The sequence below is a fragment of the Euleptes europaea genome, chromosome 10 (genome assembly GCF_029931775.1).
Source record: "Euleptes europaea isolate rEulEur1 chromosome 10, rEulEur1.hap1, whole genome shotgun sequence".
NCBI classification, from domain to species: Eukaryota; Metazoa; Chordata; class Lepidosauria; order Squamata; family Sphaerodactylidae; genus Euleptes; species Euleptes europaea.
Window position 1 is genome coordinate 14,243,732 of NC_079321.1, and position 16,106 is coordinate 14,259,837.

General features: G+C 47.0%; 1 protein-coding gene across 1 annotated transcript in view; it reads right to left on the bottom strand.

Moving 5' to 3' along the window:
* Nucleotides 1-16,106, bottom strand: part of COL6A2 (collagen type VI alpha 2 chain) — a 45,271-nt gene that overhangs the window by 17,594 nt on the left and 11,571 nt on the right. Inside the window, exons 11-23 of the mRNA XM_056856057.1 lie at nucleotides 15,927-15,989; nucleotides 13,842-13,904; nucleotides 12,753-12,842; nucleotides 11,853-11,915; nucleotides 10,764-10,826; nucleotides 9,205-9,267; nucleotides 8,403-8,465; nucleotides 7,857-7,907; nucleotides 5,699-5,734; nucleotides 4,347-4,409; nucleotides 3,394-3,456; nucleotides 1,887-1,922; nucleotides 1,008-1,053 (exon numbers count right to left, since the gene is read on the bottom strand). Of these exons, the coding sequence (XP_056712035.1) occupies nucleotides 1,008-1,053; nucleotides 1,887-1,922; nucleotides 3,394-3,456; nucleotides 4,347-4,409; nucleotides 5,699-5,734; nucleotides 7,857-7,907; nucleotides 8,403-8,465; nucleotides 9,205-9,267; nucleotides 10,764-10,826; nucleotides 11,853-11,915; nucleotides 12,753-12,842; nucleotides 13,842-13,904; nucleotides 15,927-15,989 (763 nt within the window). The remainder of the gene's footprint in view (nucleotides 1-1,007; nucleotides 1,054-1,886; nucleotides 1,923-3,393; nucleotides 3,457-4,346; nucleotides 4,410-5,698; nucleotides 5,735-7,856; nucleotides 7,908-8,402; nucleotides 8,466-9,204; nucleotides 9,268-10,763; nucleotides 10,827-11,852; nucleotides 11,916-12,752; nucleotides 12,843-13,841; nucleotides 13,905-15,926; nucleotides 15,990-16,106) is intronic.

A 16,106-nucleotide genomic window follows, 5' to 3' on the forward strand; every position in this document is an offset into this window, starting at 1 on the left:
GAAAATAGATTCCTTTGAAATGTGGTGTTGGAGGAGAGTGTTACGGATTCCCTGAACTGCCAAAAAAACAAATCAGTGGGTTATAGATCAAATCAAGCCTGAACTGACCCTAGAAGCTAAAATGACTAAACTGAGGCTATCGTATTTTGGTCACGTCATGAGATGACAAGAGTCACTGGAAAAGACAGTCATGCTAGGAAAAGTTGAGGGCAGCAGGAAAAGAGGAAGACCCAACAAGAGATGGATGGACTCAATAAAGGAAGCCACAGCCTTCAATTTGCAAGATCTGAGCAAGGCTGTCAAAGATAGGGCATTTTGGAGGACTTTCATTCATAGGGTCGCCACGAGTCGGAAGCGACTTGACGGCACTTAACACACACACAAGCCTGCTTATCTACAATCCAAAAAGCCCTCTCTAGGCCGCTACAATTCTAAGCAGGTCTACTCAGAATCTTACTCAGGTATATCTGGGGGGGCTTACTCCCAGGAAAGTGTCTTTAGAATTGCACCGTAAAGGTTTGATTAGACCAGGAGACACGTGGAACCAGATCAACCCCCTCCCAGCCCTTTTCTGCTAACAAAATCACACAGGGTAGAAGGGAGGGAAGGATGAAGCCCCTCCTGCCGCTGTGCGGTGCTTGAGAGTAGAACTGCCCCCCCAACCCAACTCACATTTAATATCTTGTCTAATCAGACCCTAAGACACTGCCAGTGAACTCCTAAGAAGAGTTGTGCCCTTCTAAGTTCACTGACATCAACAGAAGGCTTAGAAGGGTATAACTCTGCTTTGGACTGCAGAGCGAGCAACCATTGCTGTGCAAAGAAACCTATCAGCACCATCTTCATGGATACCGTTTCTTAATTAGTTAACATGCAGCTGCACATCTCTGCACCACAGAATGGTTTACAGAAATTGGCTGCATGCCGACAACCGACCGATTGCATGGCTTCAGCTGAAGAAAGATCTCAAAGTGCGCGAGGTCTCGGAAGCACAAAAAGAAACTCACCGCAACAGCCGCAGGTCTCTCGGATGTAGGTCATCACATCGCAATCCTATCAACAAAAAGACAGAAAGGAAAGGGTTGTTGTCCGGGCCAAGAATCACCTGGTTTGCTGGGCGTGGCATCTGGACACTTTCCAGCAGGACTTACATTCCTGATGGCATAGCTGCGAGGACTATGGCACCTTAAAGATTAAAGACTTAAAGACTAATGTGTCAGCCTTTAAGGTGCCGCAAGACCCCTTGTGATTTGGTTTCTCTACCTTCATTATTTCTACCATAAATGAAATCCCATGCACCGAAACGATATTACATGCACAAGAGGAAGTCTCAAAATTCTGCTTTTGGTTATAAAGGGATGCTTGCTACAGATTTTGCCTGAAATTTCACCCACGTAGTAGTAGTAATAGTAGTAGTAGTAGTAGTAGAAGAAGAAGAAGTAGAAGAAGTAGAAGAAGAGTTGGCTTTTATAAGCCAACTTTCTCTACCATGTAAGGAAGAATCAAACCGGTTTATAATCACCATCCCTTCCCCTCTCCACAACAGACACACTGTGAGGTAAGTGAGGGCTGAGAGAGCTCTAAGAGAACTGTGACTAGCCCAAAGCCACCCAGCTGGCTTCATGTGTAGGAGTGGGGAAACCAACCCGGTTCACCAGATTAGAGTCCGCCGCTCATGTGGAGAAGTGGGGAATCAAACCTGGTTCTCCAGATTAGACTCCACCGCTCCAAACCACCGCTCTTAACCACTACACCACACTGGCTCTCTCTTGAGAGAAGCACCATTTGGTATGTCCTGTGATATTCCCCAGCCGATGCTGATATGAAGTGGGCAGCAAATTCACCGGGAGGAACAGCCAGTAAGAACAGCTCGTTGGGAAACGTACCGTTAGGCCAGGATCTCCAGCAGGACCAGGGCCTCCCTGTGAGGAAAGGAAGAAGATAACGTGGATGCTTTTGCAACAGGGGCAGAGGTTATGCTAAGTTCTTTCAGGTCAAGCTAAAGTGAGCTGATAAGGCTCAACCGACTAATGGCAACCCCAGGACCATGCACTTTTCAAGCCATAGTCTTCCTTGGTGGACTCCCATCCAAGTACTAACCAGGGCTGACCCTGCTTAACTTCCAAGATCTGATGAGATCAGGTTCGGCTGTGCTATCAAGCTGCTAACCTCTTGCAGCCGCAGAAAAGAGCAAGAGTCCAATAGCACCTTAAAGCCTAACATACTTTCTGGTAGGGTATGAGCTCACTTCTTCAGAAATTTTGTTGGTCTTTAAGGTACTACTGGACTCTTGCTCTTTTCTACTGCTACAAATGGACTAACACGGCTACCTGTCACGATCTAACTTCTTGGAGGTATTGGTACATAATAGTTCGCGTGTACAGAGCAGCTGCTTTTGATAATAATCGTGCAGAGAGAATTCCCACTCATAGACTTAACAATTGCCATAAGATGTTGGGCTGTGGTGAGCATGTTCCATCCAATCAATGGAAATAAACTGCCCTATACCCTTTGGAGGACACTGATTCATAGGGTCGCCATGAGTCGGAAACGACTTGACGGCACTTAAAACACACCCACACACACCCTGTTGAGTGTGGTAAGCTGCAGTACTGCAGTCCAAGCTCACAACCTGAGTTCGATCCTGACGGAAGTCGGTTTCAGGTAGCCGGCTCAAGGTTGACTCAGCCTTCTATCCTTCCGAGGTTGGTAAAATGAGTACCCAGCTTGCTAGGGGTAAAGGGAAGATGACTGGGGAAGGCACTGGCAGACCACCACGTAAACAAAGTCTGCCTAGTAAACGTCGGGATGTGATGTCATTCCATGGGTCAGGGGACCTTTACCTTTTACCTTACACCCTGTTGAACCGGTTTGGTTTACTGACTGAGCTCAACTTGCTTTATATCATCAGACCTGCTTCTTCAGGTGGCATTCAAAGAAGGACAAGCTTGCCCTTTGGGTAAAAAAATAATGTCTTTCTTTCATTCCCATTTCAATAATGAAGTAAAGACATATAATTATCATTGGGGAAAGGGCTTGCTTATCCTTCCAGATTCAGAATAGTTATCACAGCTATGATTTTATTTTTTTTAAATAAGATTTTCCATTCAAGTCATATATTTATTTTCTATTCTGATTTCTAGCCTTCCCTCCCCGGGCTAGAAAATATGTTTTCTCTTCTTTGGCAACTGAACGCTCTGTTAACAAGGGGCAGCTTATTCATTTGGGGTTGTTCTGCCATTCTCATTCGAAACCTTGGATCACCTGTTCACAAGTGTCAATTTTTGTACACATAGCTGGTGAAGGCCCTGGGAATAACCACCAGAACATCTAAGAAGTGGGGGGCGAGGGACTGGTTGTGATGACCTCCACCATGACACACAGGTGGAGTACCTCGGGGCCAGAATCACCAGGTGGTCCTCTGGGTCCAGGTTCACCTTCTGGGCCAGCATCAGCCTGGAAAGAGAGAAATGGTTATCAGTGTGTATCCATGTTTGTGTCTGCAAATCAGAAATGCATTCCAATTATGACAGAAGGTGGTTGACTTCCTTGGAGAATAGTTGGATTCCTACATGCCAGATCCTCCACCCAGCCAATTTTAAGTCTAGTGGTGGAAAGTGACACCATGTTGCAGCCAAACTACGGCAACCCCATAGGGATTTCAAGGCCAGAGACATTCAGAGGTGGTTTGTCATTGGCTGCCTCTGCACAGCAACCCTGGACTTCTTTGGTGGTCTCCCATCCAAGTACTAACCATGGCTGACTCAGCTTCTAGACCTGATGATTAGGGTTGCCAGCTCTGGGTTGGGAATTACCTGGAGATTTTGTGGTGGAGCCTGAGGAGGGTGGGGTTTGGGGAGGGACTTCAATGCCATAGAGTCCAATGGCCAAAGTGGCCATTTTCTCCAGGGAAACTGTTCTTTATCACCTGGAGATGAGTTGTAACAGCAGGAGATCTCCAGCTACCACCTGGAGGTTGGCAAGCCTAATGATGATATTGGGCTAGCCTGGGCTAAACACTGGTGTTTCCTAAAGGAACTGTCCTAAGGTAATTCAAAATCCACGTGGGAGGGAAAATGTCTGTGGGAAATAGGGGGACCATTCCCTTGTTTCCCAGAATCTTGAGCCAAATTCCTGACAAGTGGAAGAGCTTCATACGGTTTTCCCCTTCAGGATATATTCCAAAACTGAGATGGCGAAGTGTCACTTACACCATCTATGCCCCCTCCTCATGTAAAAACAGACTGGGAAATAGTCATAAATGCCATTTGGGCAAACAACAATGTCCAGCAAATCTAGATGGCACTCAGCCTCATGAAATGGAATCGGACAAACGGTGTACTTACAGGTTCACCTTTGTCGCCTTTTGGTCCTGGAGGGCCTTTCAGTCCAAAGTCCCCTCTTCCACCCTGTTTCAAAAATGGTACAAAGGGTTAAGACATCTCTAGGTTTTCTCTTCTTCTCCCTGTGCCCTTCTGTGTCTAGCCACCACCCTCTTGCCCTGTACTCTTTGGGAGACGTTTCCATGGGGCTGTTCTTGGCACTTCTCCTTTAATGATGTAAAGCCAAACTGGGAGTACACAAAGTGGATTGGATGGAGAAGGAATCTTTTCTTGACAGGGGGGAAAAGAAGAAGAAGAGTTGGTTTTTATATGCTGACTTTCTTTACCACTTAAGGGAGACTCAAACTGGCTTACAGTCACCTTCCCTTCCCCTCCCCACAACAGACACCCTGTGAGGAAGGTGAGGCTGAGAGAGCTCTATCAGAGCTGTGACTTGCCCAAGGTCACCCAGCTGGCTTCATGGGGAGGAGTGGGGAAACAAATCCAGTTCACCAGATTAGCCTCCGCCACTCATGTGGAGGAGTGGGGAATCAAACCTGGTTCTCCAGATCAGACTCCACCGCTCCAAACCACCGCTCTTAACCACTACGCCACGCTAGCTTCCCGAGTGTGGTGATGGTACAAGCCATGCCAGGGCTGGTTTACTGAACACCACAGTAGTGGCAGTAAGAGTACTAAAGTGGGTACAGTCTAAGAAGTGGTCCTGCAGGCATCACATGCACCCCCATGAGGGCTATGTCTGTGTAAAGAAGAGTTGGTTTTGATATGCCAACTTTCTCTACCACTTAAGTAAGAATCAAACCAGCTTACAATCACCTTCCCTTCCCTTCCCCTCCCCACAACAGACACCCTGTGAAGTAGGTGGGGCTGAGAAAGCTCTAGAAGAACTGTGACTAGCCCAAGGTCACCCAGCTGCCTTCAGGTGTAGGAGTGGGGAAACCAACCCAGTTCACCAGATTAGCATCCACTGCTCATGTGGAGGAGTGGGGAATCAAACCCGGTTCTCCAGATTAAAGTCCACCGCTCCAAACCGCCACTCATAACCACTACACTACACTGGCTCCCCAAGTGTGGTGTAGTGCCACCAAGTCGCCGCTGACTCATGGCGACCCCAGCAAGGGGCTTTCAATGCAATTAAGAAGCAGAGGTGGTTTGCCAGTGCCTTCCTCTGCAAAGTCTTCCTTGGAGGTCTCCCAGCTTAGTTTCCGCAACCTGATGAGATCGGGTTATGCTACGCCGCCTTCCTTCCTCATGAGGGCTGTACAGAGAAGCTAATCAGCTACTCATTGAAGAGACCAGAACATCATTTATTACCATATTTGCAAGCTGAAGATACAGATATGATCATACTATACCTCCAGTCCTTGTACTCCCTTCTCGCCTTTATCACCCTGGGAACAAAGAAATGCTTGTTAGTGCTTGCCGTTCTTGGCTGTGAGCCTACTCAGAGGTAACAGGGAAGTGCTTCTTCTTAAAATCAATGCCAATTGTTGCCAACCATGTCTCAGAGACGTTGAGCATACGGAATTTCCACCGACACCCCTAGCGGAGAATGCTTGGGCTTTGGATTTGGGATTAGCAACCTTCCGAAATGGAACAGCAGTGTCTTCACTGATGCCATTGGCCGATAGAATTTGGCAAATACAGACTGCTATATTAATGGGGAAAAAAACCGGAGATCAGTTGTAATAACAGGAGATCTCCAGCTATTACCTGGAGGTTGTGAAATCCCTAAGGAAATTAATCTCAGTACACAGCCACTAACCGTTTCAAATATATGCAACTTTTTAGTTTTATTACAGTATGAGCATCAATATGCGTAACACTCTCTTCAATTATAAGTGCTGAACAACAGAAAGCCTAAATGCGTTGGTAATATAAGGCTTCACAATCCAATGTAACAATTCAATACAAAGTATGTTTCAGAACATTAGAACCCCCAGGGAATGATTCATACGACCGGCAGTAAAAGTCCGTGAGGATGTACTGAGAGCCGCCGAAAGCCAGACTGTACTAGTTGAAAGCGCTCGATGTCGCGGTCAGCTGACCGTGCGCTGACCAATCCAGTAATCCGATTCCCGTCACTGCTGAATAAGCCGATGCTGCAAACGCTAGCCACCGCAGCTATGCGTTATTAGTTGTGATTAAGTGCAAGCACATGAAGATAGTAACAAGTTCCCGGTTGTTTTTCCTTGTTTCGCGTTGAAGTTCAACTTGCTTCCTCAGACTGTGCAATTATTTCTGGGTCATTCTTATGAACTGCAAAATTGCTGTCAGGTAAGATAAGATTTCCATTTATTATTCTGTTTGCACAAGGGTGGGTTTGAGACTAAGTAGTATATGTTTAGATTATGTGTATGATGTTGTTGATATTTTAGAAATAATTGCAGTCTGGCTTTCGGCGGCTCTCAGTACATCCTCACGGACTTTTACTGCCGGTCGTATGAATCATTCCCTGGGGGTTCTAATGTTCTGAAACATATGTTGTATTGAATTGTTACATTGAATTGTGAAGCCTTATATTACCAACACATTTAGGCTTTCTGTTGTTCAGAACTTATAATTGAAGAGAGTGTTACGCATATTGACGTTCATACTGTAATATAACTAAAAAGTTGCATATATTTGAAATGGTTAGTGGCTGTGTACTGAGATTAATTTCCTTAGGGATTTCACTACCATATATCAGTACACCTCCTGCTTATAGTAATTACCTGGAGGTTGGCAACCGTAGTTGTTCACTAGTTTTACTGTCTGAACATGCATCATGGGTAACACCAACAACCAGAATAAAAATACTCATGCAAAAGAGAGTCAGGAAACGTCATGCTGGGGGAAGAAAAGAATTCAGCTTATTTGCATGTTTGTCAATTGACATGGTGATGTTTATTCCCGTCTCCCCTTATGCTGAAAAAAATAACGAATAGGATAATAAGCAATACATGTAAGGATGTCAAATGAAACTCTTTCAAAGGACCCATCTACAGTAATCTACAGTAATCTCCAACATTTCGGCTTATACACTACGTAGCAATTCATAGGCTTCATAGGCCGAAATGCATATGGTCTGGTGATTACAATGTTTATTCCCAAACAGGATTTTTCTGGAATGTGATTCAAACTACTCAATAGCTGAATAGCATTTTTCAGTCTCTACCAAGTAGCAGGGGGGTCTTGATGTATGAAATGATGCACACTGGAAGGAACATCATCAAGACGCCAACATGCTCTGGTATTTTGGGTAAAGACTCTATGGTAAAATGACTTCTACCATAGAGTTTTTGCCCAAATATCAGAGTGTCCCTGCATCGATATGATGACATCACTTCTGGTGTGTGCTGGAAGTGACATCGCCATGTTGCTGGCATCACCAGTCTAGGCCTCTTTGCTCCTGGTAAGTGCCCCTCACTGCTGGTTGTCAGGGGGTACCTGGCAACGCTGTGGCAAACGTACTTTGTTTGCTTATGGAAGCTTTCCATATGAGCCTAAATGCAATATGTAAACGAAACCTACCGGGAGCCCTCTGGGGCCAGGATAGTTAAAGCCAGGTCTTCCTCGGTCTCCCTGGAGTTAAAAAAAGGAGAAAGAATGGGATTTTCAAAGAAAAACATAGCATGCCATATGCTCCCCATGTGTTGCTCTATATTGATCAAAATCGCCAAGTATAAGCTGTTATGAATAAATGTGTATGGAGCAGCTGCAGAACAGTAAGAACTTAAAAAAGATATAAGAACACAAGAAGGGCCCTGCTGGGTCAGACCAGTGGTCCATCTAGTCCAGCAACCTGTTTCACATGGTGGCCAATCAGTTATCATGGAGGGCCAACAAACAGGGCATCGGGATCAAGTCTGGTCTCCCCAATGTGGTCTCTCCAATGTTGCCTCCAAACACTGGGATTCAGAGATTTTCTGCCCCTAAATAAAGTTTCCTTTGCTCTCCATGGCTAGCAGCCATTGACTCAGCTCTCCTCCATGTAGCCTAGGTCTTTGCAGGGGGTGTGTGGGGGGGAGAGTCCTCTCCATTAAAGCAGGCTTGTGCTAACATTTAGGTCCACGTTACCTTTGGTCCTGGAAGGCCTGAGTCACCCCTTGGACCTGCATCACCGGGATCCCCTCGAGAACCCTGAAAACGAGTAGAAGAAAGTGAGCCATTGGTCTCCTAGAACTTTAGGAATGCCAGTGTGGCAGTGTTGTACAATCAGTGCTCTCATTATTCTCCTACAGCCTCATCAACAAGAAGGTAGTTCTTACAGGAGACCTCTTCTGTTTCTAGGTAACCTTTGCTGCCAATTTACGGTCCTAAACGACAGTGCGAAGAGTCTTCTTTATCATCACATATATCTGGGTGACTACAGTAAGGACTTCTTCTGGTGAGCTGACTCCCAAAATATTGGGGTGGGGGTGGAAAGAGGGAGGTAAAGAACTTGAATTCAAATATTGTTCAACACTGAATAATTTGGTGGCCATCAGGAAAGCGGGGATGATAAAATATACATTGCTCAAATATGGCTTTTAGGAAAGAAGGTTGATATGTCAGGATGATGAAGAAGAGTTGGTTTTTATAAGCCGACTTTCTCTACCACTTAAGGCAGAACCAAACCGGCTTACAATCCCCTTCCCTTCCCCACAACAGACACCCTGTGAGGTAGGTGGGGCTGAGGCAGTGTGACTAGCCCAAGGTCACCCAGCTGGCTTCATGTGTAGGAGTGGGGAAAACAAATCCAGTTCACCAGATTAGCATCCGCCCCTCATGTGGAGGAGCAGGGAATCAAACCCGGTTCTCCAGATCAGAGTCCACTGCTCCAAACCACTGCTCTTAACCACTACACCATGCTGGCTCTCTGTGTTCGGACGCAACTTACAAGCGTTCCCGGTTCCCCCACACCCCCTTGTGGTCCTCGCGGGCCAGGCAGTCCTCGTTCCCCCTGTGAAACAAAGAAATGAAGGCAGAGTCAGATATTATCTCTTCCTCAAAGATGTATCTAGAAACTGCTAGCAACCGCAGGCTATGCTATAAGTGGTCAACGTACCCTACTGAGCCAGTTAATCCAGGGCCATGTTGGGAAAATAGCAAGAAATAACAATACAAATGTTTTCTGGTCTGAATGGTTAGGATGTCTGTGTTGGTGGCTGTGCTCTTACATTGCCAGCGCAGCCACCTTTGCCAGCTGTGATTTCACAGGTCATGGGTGTGAAACTTTCCCTCCTTTGAGATCCCAACTCAGCTACATGTGGAGTACCTCACTGAAGCTGGTTCCAGACAACAAGGAGTCATGTTTGTAGGCCTCTGACTGGGTGCTAGAGACCAACAGAGATGACATCCCCAACAAGGAGGGCCAGGCAGTGGCGGATCTACTGGGAAACTAAGGAAGCTTGAGCTTCAGGAGCCCTATTCCTGCAGCAGCCCTGAAGCAACTTTCTATTGTAATCAGTGAATTTTTCAACAGAATTGATGGAGTTTTTAAAAGTGTTTGTTATTAAAATAAGGCTATTTTAGCGATAGAATCATAAGCCAATGGGTTGAAGTACTTAATATTGACCTTAGAATATGCTCTAATAATTTTCACCTCTTTATCCTAATGAGCCCCCTCTGATGACCTTCTGCCTCTCTATTAGAGAATGAACCAATGCAGCTGCTGTAGAACAACCCCACTGAAGAAGATAACAGCCGTTACCCAGACCTCATTGCTGGTGGGAAGGGGCTCACTGTGTGGCTCATTTTCAAGGACTCTACCCCACCACTCTGTTCTCTACCATTTGGGCCTCGAGGTCTTTGCAAGGGCAGCAAGGCCCTTGTTGGGCGTTGCCCTATTGTTGCTGGTTGCGAAGGGCCCTCCGTAACAGTTCAAGTTTCAAGGTCCAAAAAATGTTGGTCCGCCACTGGGGCGAGGTCTCCTGCTCCCCATTGCCACTGCACAGGCTGGCAGGGGGGGAAACTGGGAGTGCTCGCTGGAACCGCGTGTCATTTTCAGTGTGAAGCCAGAAGTGACATCGTTGCATCGGAGCAACACTCTAGGATTCACTCAGACCTCTATGGTTTAACCACAGAGTTTTGGGGGAATCCTAGAGCACCATCCCAACACAATGACATCACTTCAGGTTTCATACCAGAAGTGACAATATTTGTTGGCGCAATGCCAACGTGACTGTCTCCACCCCTCAGAATTTTCCAGTTGCAGCTGGCAACCCTAACCCCCACTGATGGGGTTCAATATCCCCCAAGGTTTCTAGCTTTGAATTGCTGATAGATTAATTGCTACATCTAACCCAACTTCAACTGATGAGAAAGGTGGAACTATTTCTACTGATGCCAGTGCAGAAATCTCCTCCAAGCTGCCACCTAGGGAAATATGCCTGCTTGGAGAAGAAAACAGAGTAAGCTGTCTGAAAGCTTTGCTGAAATCTTGTCATGATTCCTCACCCTTCCTCCTTTGCTTCCAACTTCTCCTGCTAGCCCTCGTAGGCCCTCGGGACCAGGATCACCCTGTGAGTAAAGAAAAAGTAATTTAGATGCACTTATTGAAGAATGGAGGCGGGGCCTCCAAGTGTGGGCCTGAAGAATGGGAAATATTAGAAACTCCTCTGAGCCTTCTTTGGTGATGGGATGTGAATGAGAAGGCCAAATTCCCCAGAGTTTGATGCCACATATGGTGAGTGTCATCGAGTCATAGCTGACTTAGAACGACCCAAGGCAAGAGGCATTCAGAGGTGGTTTGCCATTGCCAGCCTCCGCGTCACGACCCTGGACTTCCTTGGTGGTCTCCCATCCAAATACTAACCAGGGCCAACCCTGCTTAGCATCTGAGATCTGATGAGCTCAGGCTACCCTAGGCCATCCAAATCATGGCATGCCACACCTACAGACACACAAACCGTATCCAGCAGCCATTGCCTTGTCCTACAGGGTTGTGCTTGCGACAAGATTATGAGCAGCAACTCCTCGTGCCCTAATCTCCCCCATTCTGTTCCCTTTTTAAAAGGTGGTTCTACTTCTACATGAAGCACAATCTCCTACTCTTCCATTCAAGCATGGGAGCACTGCCACCACCATACTGGGTGCAGAACTGTACATCTGACTGTAAGACGAGGATAACTGACAGATGTTTTAATTAGTTATTAAAAGGTTTTACAGTTGTGTTCTTATTACACATTTATGGTATTTTAACTCTATAAGCTGCAGTGGCAGCTTCTCTGGGAAGTGGCATAGAACAACCCAGAAGTGACAATGGGTAGCTGTAGGAATCGCTAGAAACTCTATAGCCATAGAACACACTCAGCCCAGCAACCAAACAAAGGGTTAATGAGTCATTTAATTGCCTGGTTGCCCTGGAGTTGCACGTTTTATTGTCCCTGCCTTTAACAAAAGCCCACCTCTGCCGATATGCATTCACTTCATTTGGTACTCTCTAGACCGGGAATCCGAACACATAGGGATGTATTTGTCTCTTTTCCAGCCCTGCCAATTTTGGTGGGAACTCCTAGTATCGCTTTGGAATGACGCCAAACATACCCTTTCTCCTTTCGTTCCGGGGCCGGCTGGACTCCCCTTTGGGCCCGGATCGCCTCGACGGCCCTTGGGCAAAGAAAGGAAACAGTCAAAGCACAACCTAGATATTGGGTGAGGTGAGGTGGTATGATAACCATCTTCAAGTACTTTAAGAGCTGTCACATAGAGGAGGGTGCCGAGTTGTTTTCTGTTGCCCCAGAAGGTCGGACCACAACCAACGGGTTGAAATTAAATCAAAAGAGTTTCCAGCTAGACATCAGGAAGAATTTTCTAACAGAGCGGTTCCTCAGTAAAACAGGCTTCCTCAGGAGGTGGTAAGCTCTCCTTCCCTGGAGGTTTTTAAGCAGAGGCTAGATGGCCATCTGTCAGCAATGCTGATTCTATAACCTTAGGTAGATCATAAGAGGGAGGGCATCTTGGCCATCTTTTGGTCATGGAGTAGGGTTCACTGGGGGTGTAGAGGGTAAGTAGTTGTGAATTTCCTGCATTGTGCAGGGGGTTGGACTAGATGACCCTGGTGGTCCCTTCCAACGCTATGTCTGCGGTGGTGGTGCTGGGGTGTCTATGGGAGCCACAGCCAGAGGGTAGAATTGGGAGAAATTGTCCCCCTCCCCAGCATGAGCTCTTGGGATTTGTGCAGGTTGTGTCAGGTGAGGTGACGGCTGCCGATCCCCTCTTCTTTTCTCGTGCCCCTTCCCTGGGATACAAAAGAGTGAAGAAAAGAAAGGAAAGAAAACAACATGCAGGACTGCAAATAGGAGCCATGACACAAAATGACATTCCACCGAGTCTATTAGAACCTAAATCTATGCAAAGACCTGACCCGCTCAACAACTCCAGCGCATGCCCTGCATTGGGATCTCTCTCTTTGAACAAAGCGATCAAGCGGGAACTGCCACTTACGGGTTCTCCTTTGGGGCCGGCAGGGCCTGAGCCTCCTTTGCCTCCTTTGACACCGGGGCTTCCAGGGGCTCCATTGGTGCCTTTCGGTCCCTTTGGGGAAAAAGAAACGGAAAGAGAAATCAGAATCCCCCTGGAGAGAAGCCACCGCATGGGCAACAAAGACCACGCTGCAGCATCACCAGTACTGTGCACCGGCCATTGCCAAGAACCCCAAAGGCCTTGGCGTGATTCATGGTCCCCTCCTTATCCCTGAATCAGCCAATAAGTCATTTTCACCACAACAAATAAGGCCCTACTTGCCCCTCATTTTAGGGGTTGTCAGTTCTGGGTTGGAAAATACCTGGAGATTTGGGGGTGGAGCCTGGGAAGGGGAGAGACCTCAGTGGGGTCTAATGCCATAGAGTCCACCTTCCAAAGCAGCCATTTTCTCCAGGGGAACTGATCTCTCTAACCTGGAGACAAGTTGTAATCCTGGGAGATCGCCAGCTGATACCTGGAGATAGGCAATGCTAGTTCCCAACCCTCTTCCAAGTCCCTTCTTGCTTCTTCAAGGAGACACGGATTTTAAAGGTATGCTGATCACTCCTACAGATAAGAAGCCTAGAGTTCCTGGAATGGAGCACTCAGTACACTTCCCTCCTAAAAACCAGGTGCCCAGAGCCTCAATTCGGGTTGCGACGAGCAAAATGATCAGGAAAATCCCCCCAGCCCCGTGAAACTGCTCCTTTGAGTTTCACAGTGTGACACCCCCAGTTTTGCAGGTGCAAGTTCGTGCAGGCAAAAGGGGGTGTTCTCAGTGCGAAAGGATGCTGACTGAAGTCAGGAAACTGCCTAATGTCAGTCTTGTCCCCGGGAATGCCCCCTTTGGGGCCAGCGCAAGCCCTTGCACCGTAGAAATGCTGCTGCAGTGGCTGCGCTGGTGCCCATGCATGGCGCTGCTGTGCGGCTCCCCAGTGCTGCCGTAAGTGCTCTGCCTGTCAGTTGCCCAAGCCCCTGTTCACATGAGCTTGTAATGGAGAGGAAGCTACTGAGGATGCCCTGTGGATTCCAAAGGATGCAACAAGTTAAAAACCCCAAACAGATGCCTACCCTGCCTCCTCTTTCTCCAGGAGCCCCTGGTTGTCCACTCCGGCCAGGTCGGCCAGGATAACCCTGAAAGAGATGCAGAGGGTAAAGGTTACACATCATATATATAGGCTTTGCATGCCAGCACATAGGGATCAGCGGTCAGATAAAAACCACTTCCCTGAATCACTTCTTTGGGTGTTGGTGTTAAATATTCAGTGGCTGTTCTCAGACTGGACATCTGACATTCATTTATCGATGCCTAAGAGTTGAAGCTTCACATGGTATTTTCCATATAGATTATGGAGGAATTCTACATATAATTCATCAAACACACCAGGGATCATCTAAAAAATCATGGAGCAAATAGTTGGCAATTTTTAAAAGCTCCTCCCAATATTTATAATACTTTAAAATGATGTGCAGTGCTGAACTGCTATAGCACAGGTGAACTGAAATGCATGTCACGCAGCGCTTACACTGGCATCCAAATCTCTTTTGTTTGCTTCTAAGCATAACCTACAAGGTTGGCTCAAGGATAGCAAACCTTGGGAAGGACAAACCAGGCATAGCAGGGAGGGGGGAAGGCACGTGTGTTTATAATATTGTGAAGGCTTTCACGGTCAGAGTTCATCAGTTCTTGTAGGTTATCCGGGCTGTGTGACCGTGGTCTTGGTATTTTCTTTCCTGAGGTTTCGCCAGAAGCTGTGGCAGGCATCTTCAGAGGTGTAACACTGAAGGACAGTGAAGTGACAGTGAAGGACACATTGAAGGCACGAGCTGCATAACACAGGCTTGGAAGAAGCGATGTCCTGATTGGATTAATCAAACCAGCTCACTTGGAAGCACGTGCATTTTGTGTGTGTGCACAGGATCCACGCACCCACAACGGGACATTGTGACGTCTTGACAAGTTTGGTTTACATACAGTTAGAATTTAATATGGGACATTGTTCCACGGAGATTATAAGAACAGTGATATATCTGTTTATATATATTTCCCTGTATAAAGAATGGAACAGCTTTCTAACATATTGTATAAAAAGTACATATGATGGTTTATCTTGTAAAGTAGTACATATTTGAACACTTGCAGGTTTTCTCTTAAAAGTAAAGAATTTAGTGCATTGGTGGCTGCGTACTGAATAATTCCTTAGCTGGTTGTACAACCTGGCAGTGACAAACGGTAGCTCTCGGAACTGCCGGAAACTGTATGGTAAAACTCAATGGTCGTACTTGGAAGTGACCGAGTGACATCAGTGACGTCACACAAGTTAAACCCCACATTTATCCAGATCCAGAGGACTGAGGTTTATATATAAAGTGGATACGCATTGGCTCTTTCTTACAAACAGTTGCGCAGACATTCACTGCAGCCTGTGGGGTGGCTTCTGTGGCTCTGTCAACCATCTCTTTCAGGCGGGATTCCCCAATGTGGTACCCGTGGGCACCAAGGCACCCGCCAGTACTTTCCCTGGCACCCACCGAGCTTTACAGAAAGTGGGCGGGGCCATTCTAAGGCAGGGCTTGTAATTGGCTGCCTTCATTAAAATGAAAGGGTTTTCCACTGGAGGATGAAGAAGAAGAGTTGGTTTTTATACGCCTACTTTCTCTACCACTTAAGGAAGAATCAAACCGGCTTACAATCACCTTCCCCTCCCCACAACAGACACCCTGTGAGGTAGACGGGGCTGAGAGAGCTCTAAGAGAACTGTGACTAGCCCAAGGTCATCCAGCTGGCTTCATGAGTAGGAGTGGGGAAACAAACCTGGTTCTCCAGATTAGCCTCCGCCGCTCATGTAGAAGAGTGGGGAATCAAACCCGGTTCTCCAGATTAGAGTCCACCTCTCCAAACCACTGCTCTTAACCACTACACCATGCTGAATCAGCAGAAATGGTAAGCACTTGGGCTCTTAGCCCATATGGATCCACTTCCCCATCAGGCTTTCCTTCTTCCCAGGAGGCATGAGGAGGGAGGTATCCCACTTGGGTCAGCCTTCTGTGGATGCCTTCTTTTGTGGGTGGCGCTCACCACACCCTCTCAAAATTCCCAATGTGCCCACAGGCTCCAAATGGCTGGGGACCCCTGCTTTAAGGAACGGCCCATACCTTTACTCCTGGGTCTCCTGGCATTCCTTGATCCCCCGCATCTCCAGAATAGCCATCGGGACCCTAGGAAGGAATTCAACAGAAGCCCAATCACAACTCTAAGCACAAGCTATCATTCTCAGAAAACAAAACAGAAGCAGCAGGAATGGGCCCTGGGATATCAAGTAATATATCGTGGAC